Below are 9,889 nucleotides of genomic sequence, written 5' to 3'. Positions count from 1 at the left end.
GGGCCCGCGAGTTCAAAACACGCCTTCTTATTAATTAAAGCCTGGAAACCCTCGCCACTTGCTTCCCAGGCCGAGTCGCCGTCTCCAGAGGTCGCCCGGGCCCTCTCGGCCCGCGTCCGCTTCCGCGCGGGGCCTCGGAGGCTGAGCGGCCATTTACTGCCCTCTGATTGCGCCGAGGACCAGGTTAGCTCATAAAGCCTTTCACACTCAACAATGGGGATTTTCTCAACAATTAACAAGCAACAACATAATAAAGCCATTTACAAAGACCTTGCTATTTACTATAAATTAGGCACTCTTTAAGAGACCAGTGCGTAATTTCACACACTTTACAACTGGGGCTGCATTTTAAACACCCGGGAAAACAAGCTTGTTGCACTTTCCTGTGACCTATCTGCGGTGCACCTCCGTTACCCCTCTTCTCTAGGAGCAGCTTTGTTTGCAACTGCTGCACTCCAACCTCCCCAACCAAGGGTGGTTTTCCAGGTCACTGTCTCACGTTTCCCGTTTCCAGGTCATCATTCCACTTTCAGGGGCACTGAGGTTCCAAGGACAGGCACCACGGCGCCAAAGAAAGCAAGCTTTGCCCCCATCCCATTTTCCCCCTCTTTGGGATTTCTGTAGGGCCCTCGCCTGCGCACCCGAGCCCTCCCCAGAGCCCCGGCCGCAGGTCTTGGGCCACTTCCCAGAAGGCGTTCACAGCCATGCTGGCTGGCCCAGTGTGAAGCCTCATCTCTTTGCCACTTGCGTTCCACACACGCGTTTTGGAGACCTTGGCCAGCCCTCCGCCCAAAGCAAAAAAAGCTGGGCCCCATTTGCCTGGGACAGAGAGATGAGGCCTGGGCGAGAAGGTGAGAAATGGCTAGGCAGTGTGTGCGTGTGCCGGGGTGGGAGGTGACTTCAGAACACACAAAAGGAGCGCAAAGTGAGCGGAGGCGGTCCAGTCCCTGAGGACCGGCCGCGCGCCCCGTCGCCCCTACTCCCGGTGGGCCTGGCCTTGAGGCCACTGGGACATGAGGCTGCGTGGAGAGGAGCTGGGGGCCGTGCGCACCGGGGTACGGGCTCTTCCGCCCCGGGGAGCCAGTAGGTGACAAATTCAGAGGAGAGCAAGATCTGGGCGGGGGAAAAAAGTCACAAAGAAATTTGTTTGCCACCATGCAAAATGGCGGCATTTAAACATCTTTCTGGGGCTGGTGGCCCAGGCCAGGGAGCTAAGAGCTGCCCTGGGTCAGCACGGGGGCCAGAGTTTGGCACCTAGGTGGAAAACGAGGGGGAAAGGGACCCCGAAACCCCTAAGTCCCCCCGGGGCCGGCCCTTCGCCGTCTCAGCCGTCCCCTGCCTTCCCTACCAGCCCGCCAGTCCCAAGCCCCGCGCCCGCAGCCCCTGGACACTGACCCCTGTTTACAAACACAGCCCGGGGGCGGGGTGGGGCCGGCGGGAATGCAGGCTGGCGGGGTGGGGGAAGGTAGCTCGCTCCGGAGGACGCCACCAGCAGAGAGGAACGAGGAGTTGGTGCGAGAGAGCGGGCCCGGCAGCTGGAAAGGACTGAACGCCTTGTTTTTGAAACTGTCAATTCCCTCAACCCCTATTGTGAGGGCTTCATGCAAAACATCTCAGGCCTTTTAAAGTAGGAGCTTGTGAGGCCGCCACAGTTTGAAAAGGAGCGAGAGAAGAGCGGGGGCCTAGGGCATGGGCAAAGAATGATAGCTGGGCCCCCTCCTTTTTTTTTTTTTTTTTTTTTTTGCAAAAGAGGGCCTGCCAAACAGGTAAAATGCAGCCCTCCCCCAACCTCCTAGATCTTCCCTACGTCCCTACCCCCCAGGCTAGTTTGCAAAAATACCCTTTGGCCTAGAGAGCAAACCAAAACCAAAGCTAGCATTAAAAATACTTCTTTCTTCCAGGGCAGGGCAAAGTCCTAGGGAAGACCTGGGTGACCAGGGGACTCCCTAAGGTGGATGCCCTGTTCCTCCTTGTCAATTTCCTGAGGTTAGTTGATGGGGAGCCTTTAATTTGTCCCCCCTAGTTTGGCTCTAGGAAACTCCCTTTTCACATCCTTTATCAGCAGGAAGTTATTTTCAAGGTGAAGCAAAACTCACCACATTTTCTATCTTTTGTAGATACTAATGCTTTATTTTTTTAAATGTGAGGGTTTTGTTTTTGCTTTTTACCCTGGAGGATTTTTGTTTTTGTTTTCTCTGAAAGGAAAAAAAATGCTTTTGAGGAATTAGTCTATATCTTTTCCTGCATTCAAACAAAACTATCATTCTCCTATCAGGCAGAAACTTCCAATTCTTGTGACCGGAACTTTGAAAAATTTCTAGACCACTGAAAGTCACCCAGACACAGATAAGATAAAAATCCACACACCAGCCCATCTAGTTTGTGTTATTGCTGTTTAGTGGTGGCTCCTTGTTGTTGATTTTAAAATAAACAACCATTATTGAGATTACTGCACTGTAATCAAGTAAGCCAGTAGAAAAGAACACCCACTTTAAAAAGTAAATAGTTGAAAAAGAGCAAGCTGCATTTTCTAAGAAGGCAGATAACCTGACTATGGAAGACAGAGAACACACATCTCTTTTAAAAAATAATTAAGTCTTCATTTCAGAGTCTTATCAGGAAACTATGTTACAGGAGACCAAAAATAAGCTTGTTTCCCCAAAAAGTCAGAGGAGGAGCCCTTTTCTGTATTTTCCTTCTGTTTGTGAGTGTTGAGCTTTAGACAGAGGACTAAGTGACTCTGGAACCATGTAATGCCTTTTAAAAAAATGCTATCACCTGAAAACATTTAAATGTAAAAATGCAATCTATCAATGGAGGTAACTTTGTTTTTCTCTCAATTAGGCTTAACTTTTTGAACAAATGGGACATTTATAGCATCTTAGAAAATCTAGATGTGGTCATTAACCATAAAACAACCAAAATGAAATAAACTGTACTGAGAATAATTCCCTCAGCAGAATGGGAAAACAGCTAAGGGACTACCAGAAATTGAAAGAATACCTTGTATTTGTAAGTTACTGAATACTATTTGCTATACTCTCCTAACAGAAGCCCCAACTCAGGTTTTGCTGTGGTTGGCTGGCTTGTTGTAGTACTGTGGGGTGAAATTTGTGTTGACTATTTAATTTCTTTCCTTTTGATGGTATCACTCTGGAATGCCTCGGCCTCCATGCTGCTCATTCTCCAGCTCCTATAAACTGAAACTATTGATTCTCTGAGGGCTGGAGACCAAGTGTCAAAGCTGGAAGCCGATATTTTATGTCAGAAATTCCATAGGGTATATTTGTTCTAAATTGTGCTTATTCCATCTAGCAGTCCTCCCACACCCAAGATCTGTAGGCTTCAAATATATTCTCAGTTTATAATATAGGAACAATGATTCCATAGCCAGCAAGAAAAGTACTAGCCTAAATGTAGTACTCATCATACTTTGAACTCTCCTGACTTAGCAGTAATTAAAGAATAGAAATTACAGACTGCCAGTGTGTGCATGTCACACTTTTTACAGATTGATTTTGCAGGACAAATCACTGCACCCAAATTCTGTATGGCCTTCCAAAGAGGAAAGAACTCAGACTGAGAAGCCAATTGTTCAGCTTTCTGGGGGCTTTAACTGTAACTTGTACTGGTCTTTGGAATTATACACAAACATGAATTCAAGGATAGCATCCCCCAATTTTTGCTTTGACCATATCTATCATCCCAATAAAAAAGGATCCAGTGAACCTACATCTGGCAACATTCAAGAAGGAAAGGAAGGGAGGCAGTTCAAAGCCTCTGTTTACTCCATCCAAATGTATTTGGATGCAGGTATTCTCAGCCTCTGTCCTTTACAGTAAGAGTAGAACCACAGAGCATATACAGCAATTAGAGCTGAGACCATCCAGATCTATCTGAAACATTTATAGACAAAAGAAAAATTTCAAAGGGAGTAGGAATTAGGATAAGGGCAGAAGAAAAAAAAAAAAAAAAGACTGAATTTCCTTGAAAGAGTGACTAAATTCACACAGTAAACATCTTATTGATGTTTTGTTTTGTTTTATGATTTATGATCTATAGATGCAACTTCTTAGGTTTACGGTGGCAAAGATCTAAGATACAATTTAATTGGACAGACTTAGGGAGGTGGACCAAATATTATTAGATTTAACTTTCATTAAAATAGCAATTGATCTCTGCTTCACTTTCTTAAACCTGAAACTTTTGCACTTGATTTGTAACAAGTTTGTAAAGTTTTGTTGTTATTTAGAAAGAAATCAGTGTTTTGCACAGAACCTGACTGCCCTCATCACATGGTATTACAACAAAACACTACACCCAATAAATGCATTTCTTTCAGGCAAAAACATTACAAATGAAAATGTCAACAAAACCATTCATTCCTGTTAGCCGTTCTTCAATCTGGAATAAGTAGAAATGTATGGAACCAGGAATTTTAAACAGTGTTTTTAATTGAAAATAAAGCTAAAGCATGCTTTTCAACAGTGCAAATTTCCATAATTTTGATTTACTGCTTCCATCATCACAACATAGTACACCAGCATGGCCCTTACCAAGGGCTAGACCCTAGCCATTTGCATGTTGAACTACTTTGATTTTAAGTGCAAATATAGATAGTCACCTCTGATTGTCACTTGCAGTAGAAACTCTCCTGCTTTATTCACAGGATGGTCTAAAAACAGAAGTTTAGAGAGATGCAGAAAAAGTAAAAGGTAGTAAGATCCTAGTGCCTGAGTTCTGGTACCAAAGAGCCCTGAAAGAACTGTAATTTTTCATTTGGGATACTCCTACAACTCTGACCCATTTTACTTTTCTTGGTTGTATTTACTGCTTTGTCACTATGAAGAGTCAGACCATAAAATATCCTGCTATTAAGAGAACTACTTTGTTTTGCAAGTTTGAGGAGTCAAACTTGAGGAGTCAGACCACAAGGTAAGCAGGACAATAGTGAGTAAGAGTCACCTTATTTAAAACCTTTGGGTGAGAACACAAAAAGGGCTTTTCCAATTGCAAGGAGTAGCTGTAGAAGTAAAATCACACCCTTTACCGGAAAAAAAAAAAAAAAGCAATCTCATATTTATTTTACTCAGTATATACGAGGCAGCTTTTACCAGCATTCAAGCAGGACTCCCCAGTCTTTCCACTCAAAAAAAAAAGAAAGGAAGGAAGGATGGACGGAAGGAAGGAAAGAAGGAAGGAAAATTAAGTGCAACTACTCTTGGAGAAGGAATGAGGGAAGGAAAAGGAAAAGATATCCCACAAACAAGAGCTCCAGAAAAGAACATTTTGGGATCACAGAAACTTCTTTCTACCTCACTATGTAACCATGTAACCTAACAAACTTTCACTGAATTAACAGTTACACTTTCAGGTCTGAAATCTAGTGCATAAACTTAATGGCTCATTGTAATATTTATTATTCAACCTTTTGACATTTATTTGTAGCAGTTGAATTGAGGTACCGGGTGCATTATTAGCTTTGAAACAGTAAAGTGTTCCAGCTCTACCTTAATAACTGAGTTTTACTTGAGTCTTTAGCCTGAAGTAGTCTGTGGAATGTAAACCAACCCTTCTCCCACCCCGCCCCCATCCTACTCCCCCCCCCCAAAAAAAACCCGCAATGGGAAAAAAGTAATCCGATTTCTGTCTTCAAAATGCGATAAACCAGGGCTCCAAAAGGGGTGTAACACATTAATGGACTTGTACAAACCATCCTGTGCAGTTTACAACAAAAGGAAGGTAATAGGGTTCAAGAAAATATCTTCCAAAACACTTTTATGAATTAAATTTCCTGAATTTGTGACTAGGTGGAAGAGGTATTGCAGAACCGCCCAGCTGCCATTTCCATATAGGATGGGCCTTGTGAGGAGGTTGGGAATCCTTAGTGGTGTTTAAGGAATACGCCGGCCACAAATCCCCATCCTTCCCAATAATGAGTGATGGTGGACAAGGAAAATTTGCCATGAAATTAAATGGCCTTTTCACTGCTGATGCTACATTGCTGGCTACCTTTTTGCGTCTGTTTATAACTGTAAAATCATCCAGTGTTCCTTCATGTGTCTCAGTTTTACCTGTAGGACGAGGACTTCTAGCTGATTTCAAATTTGGTTTGACTGGAGGTGTCTGAAGTACAGGTCGCTTTCCCAGTACTAGTGTCCGGTAATTTTTTCTCACCCTGGCACCAAATTTATATTCCCCATCCTCAGGTTTTGGAGAACCTAAAGTGCATGAAAGGCCCTGACTCTGAGCCAGTGGATTTAAGGAAGGAGTTTCTTTTTCAGGGCATGCAAAGCCTTCTTCCTTGGCTGTGGTTAACAAGGCGTCCTCCTCTTTACTTTCAGTCACACTGTAAAACTCACCCTTTGTATCATTGCACTCGCACTTAAGCTTATTTGTAATAAGGTCAGGTTCATATTCTTCATTAGCACTACTGTCTTCTACTTTGATTTTAATATTGTGCAGAAATAGCAAGGTCTTGTCTCCTGTGTTCGTGCAGGGAGTCTCAGCTTTAGTTGCTGCTGCTGCATCCACTGCAGAATCCGCGTGTGAAGGGGACAAATCCGTAGCAAATTCAGCACAATGAGGGATTTTGGAATCTTTCTCTGAATTTGAGGCCGCTCCTGAAGAATCATTATTTAAGAACCTAGCAGCTATTGTGTTGTTATCTGCACAGTGTGCCGTAGGACTTGCTGGTAGGCATTTCCTTGCCTCTCGGAGTATTCTTTGTTGTGGAAATGCATTGTTTGTCTTTGGGCTAGGTGAAGAGGCCCCCTCCGCCAGGCAGTTAATTGTCAGGTCAGTTCTCTTTACAGTACTGGAAATTTCAGAGTGTGGGAATGTAATCTCAGATACCCTATCGTTCCTTATCTCTGTGAAACAACTCCCCAGGCCGGCCGGGCAGTACACCGGAGACGCTTTGGGGGCCCAGCTCTGCAGATTCCACTCCTCCGGCGACTCCGCTTTGACACTACTCTTGAGGTCGGGAAGTCTGCCCGCATCCTCGAAAGCAGCGGGTTTGGTTGCAGCGGCTGCGGAGGCCAGATGGTACAAGAAGTTGGCCTGCGCCTGCACGCTGGGAGGCTTGCAGAAGCTGGTGCGTCTGAAACGGATGCTCTGCACTGACACTTGGCTGGAGCCGGAGCTGGAGTCCGACTCCGTGGACGAGTCCTCCTCCTCCGAGCTGACTTCGCTGGAATCCGAGGCCCCACTGCCCCCCTCCTCCTCCTCCTCCTCCTCTTCCTCCTCCTCCTCTTCTCCCTCCTCCTCGTCTTCCTCCGAGGACACCGAGTTGCTGGAGCTGGACAAACTGGAGCCAAAATCTGAGTCGTTGGCTGCATGGTCCGAGTAGGAGCTGGACTCCGAGTCGCTGCTGCAACTCTCGGGAAAGCTGCCGAGATGGGGCTGCGGCCGGTGGTGATGTGGGGGGTGGTGATTCGGCGGCGGCTGCTGGGCCCGGTGGTGGTGGTGGTGGTGGTGGTGGTGGTGATGGTGGTGGTGGTGGTGGTGGGGAGGCGTGCAGAAGCTGTTAACCAGATGAAACCTCTCCAGGCAAGTGGCCCCCGCGGCCGCCGCCGCCGCCGCTGCCGCCGCCGCCGCGGCCGCCGCCTTGGCTTTGTAGGACCTGGGCAGCAGCAGCAGGCGGCGGGCACCGGCGTGGGGCGCGAGCAGGCAGTCCTTGGCGCCCCCGCGCTTGCGCTTGCACCGGTAGGTCAGGCTCACCGGGCCTCCCGCGCCCGCCGCCGCCTTGGGCTGGGGCCCGGCCGCCGACGCCTGGTAGTAGGCGGCAGCGGCGGCGGCGGCGGCGGCGGCAGCAGCGGCGGCGGCGGCGGCGGCGGCGGCCGGGTGCTTGCTGCACAGCAGGCTCCGAAAATAAGCAGGGTCCGAGTGGAAAGCAACGTAGTTTCCCTGGAGCGGGGCAGTTTCATAGTTTAGAGGGGGTTTGCAAGGCGAGCGCACGATTTCCGGATAGTGCGAGCCCGGGTATTTGCTAAAAATCTGAGGTAGATGGGCGGCGGGGCGCGCGGCGGCGGCGCCCGGGCGCGGGGACTGCGCGCTGATTGGCAGGGGCCGCGCGGCTCCGCTCAGGCCCCGCCAAAGTTGGTGCTTGTCCTTCCAAAAACCCGGGCGGGGGCTGGCGGCGGCGGCGGCGCGCTCTGGCGGCGGCGCCTTTGTGGCCAGGGCCCGGCCGACCCTCCTGCGCTTGGTCTTGAGGACACGCTCGGTTTTGCAGGAGGTGTAGAGAGCTTCCACGTCTTCCCGAGAGATGAGCGTGCATTTGGCGGCGTGGAAGGCGATGCTGTTGATTGCCTTGAGTTTCCTCAACTCCTCCAGATCGCAGTGGTGCTTTTTCACTTTCAAATGATCCATGCGCTTGTGCACGGTCGTCCTCGGGATGTTTTTCAGCAGATCCGTAAAGACTTGGGAGAGGGCAAACATTTGCTTTCCTTTAATGATGAGGTAGCCGAGCCTCACGCCATCCACCTCTTCAAAACCTGACTTCAGGTCTCCCATCTCGGGCACTAAATGATCCCCACCATTTGCAGTAAATATATACGTGACGCATACATACACATGTATGTATGTTAATCCTCCACCAGATGCTGCGTGTGTCTCAAGGCATCCTGCTAATAAAATAACAAAGACTGTTATTCCCGGCGAAGGGAGTGCCAAACTCTAGGCGAAATTATTGGAAAAAAAAAAAACAAAACAAAACATGAAATTACACTGACTTGATTCTTGCTTTTTTTTTTGGTTTTCGTATTTTTTTAAAAAGAGGGAAAAAACCATCCGGTTTCTGATCTGCCAGTGTGTTGGTCTAAGTCCCCGATGCAGATCAGTACCTGGGCCCCTCTATTCCTTCCTTCTCCATTGGAGCACTATGATAATGGAATGTGAAGGGAGAAAGAGAAAAGAAATGCAGCTGCTATTCCCGCCGCTGCTTTAGCTACAAATAAAATGACAGAGTGAAGTGAGCTCGTCCGGAGACACCTTCATCAATTAATTCCCCTAAAGCCAGCGCTGATTGGACACTCCTGACAGGTGATGCAATAAAAATTGATATTCCACCCCTTCCCCCCAAAATCTCCCACTAATTAGCATACCCTTATACTGCCACCTCCCCTCCCAAAGTAAATAATACAGTCGGTATATAAATCTTTCCATTAAACTATCGGAGCTCAGAAACAGCCTGACTCACAGACTTCATCTGAACCAGTGTGTGTACGCTTAAAAAAAAAAAAAAAAAAAAATCCCTGTATATTCGCCTTTAAAGGAATATTGCCTATTTTTTTTCTTTATTTGCATTTTACCGCTGCAGCTATTATCATTTCAAAGAAAAGCATTTTAAAAACATTATCAAGCCTAAATAGACATACCCCACCCCCTTTTCCTTTGGAAAATGGAGCTTAAGCGAAAATGTGCAGAATAGCCTGGTATTTCCCTTATGGGAGTGGAGAGGGAGACCGGCTGGGAGCTCCAAAGTTAAACCCGCGCAGTGAACCACCCCAGTACAGACTTACGTTTTGAATTTCTCTCGATTTTCCTTTTTTTTTTTTTTTTTTTTTCCTGAAATGCCTTTTACAACCAGAAACAAAGTTATTTGACCAAGGAAGCAGTTCAAGGCTCCAGCTCCGAAACACTGTAACAATTCGACTGGATTTTGGTTCTCTGCTGGGGGGTGGGGTGGGGAGGAGGTAGTTTCACGTCAGACCCATAACAAAGCATAGATAAGCCAGAAATGTGTACACTTTTCACAATTAACCAGGCTGGATTGGAGGCGGGATCGTCCTAGAGTCCCCAGCACGGTCTGCCTGGGTCCTGTTGACGACAGGTCAGAATTCCAGGGAGCAGATTGTTTCTGCAGCAAAGAAAAGAAAATGTAAAACGC

The 9,889-nt window shown here is 47.2% G+C and overlaps 1 protein-coding gene across 1 annotated transcript; it reads right to left on the bottom strand.

Moving 5' to 3' along the window:
• Positions 1-5,624: 5,624 nt before the first annotated feature.
• On the bottom strand, positions 5,625-9,532 carry SKIDA1 (SKI/DACH domain containing 1). The gene is made up of 2 exons (XM_035022391.1): positions 9,522-9,532; positions 5,625-8,627 (listed from the first exon to the last, which is right to left on the bottom strand). The coding sequence occupies exon 2, from the start codon at positions 8,512-8,514 to the stop codon at positions 5,779-5,781; it is 2,736 nt and encodes a 911-aa protein (XP_034878282.1). The 5' UTR covers positions 8,515-8,627; positions 9,522-9,532; the 3' UTR covers positions 5,625-5,778.
• Positions 9,533-9,889: the final 357 nt, after the last annotated feature.

Source organism: Mirounga leonina, unplaced genomic scaffold, assembly GCF_011800145.1.
Source record: "Mirounga leonina isolate KUSES-001 unplaced genomic scaffold, KU_Mleo_1.0 Mir_175, whole genome shotgun sequence".
Lineage (NCBI taxonomy): Eukaryota > Metazoa > Chordata > Mammalia > Carnivora > Phocidae > Mirounga > Mirounga leonina.
Note: the sequence above shows the minus strand (reverse complement) of the source record. Positions and strands in the feature narration are given on the sequence as shown.

Bases quoted from the DNA above. Each gene is read 5' to 3' on its own strand.
- SKIDA1 (XM_035022391.1), bottom strand. From the start codon at position 8,514: ATGGGAGACCTGAAGTCAGGTTTTGAAGAGGTGGATGGCGTGAGGCTC.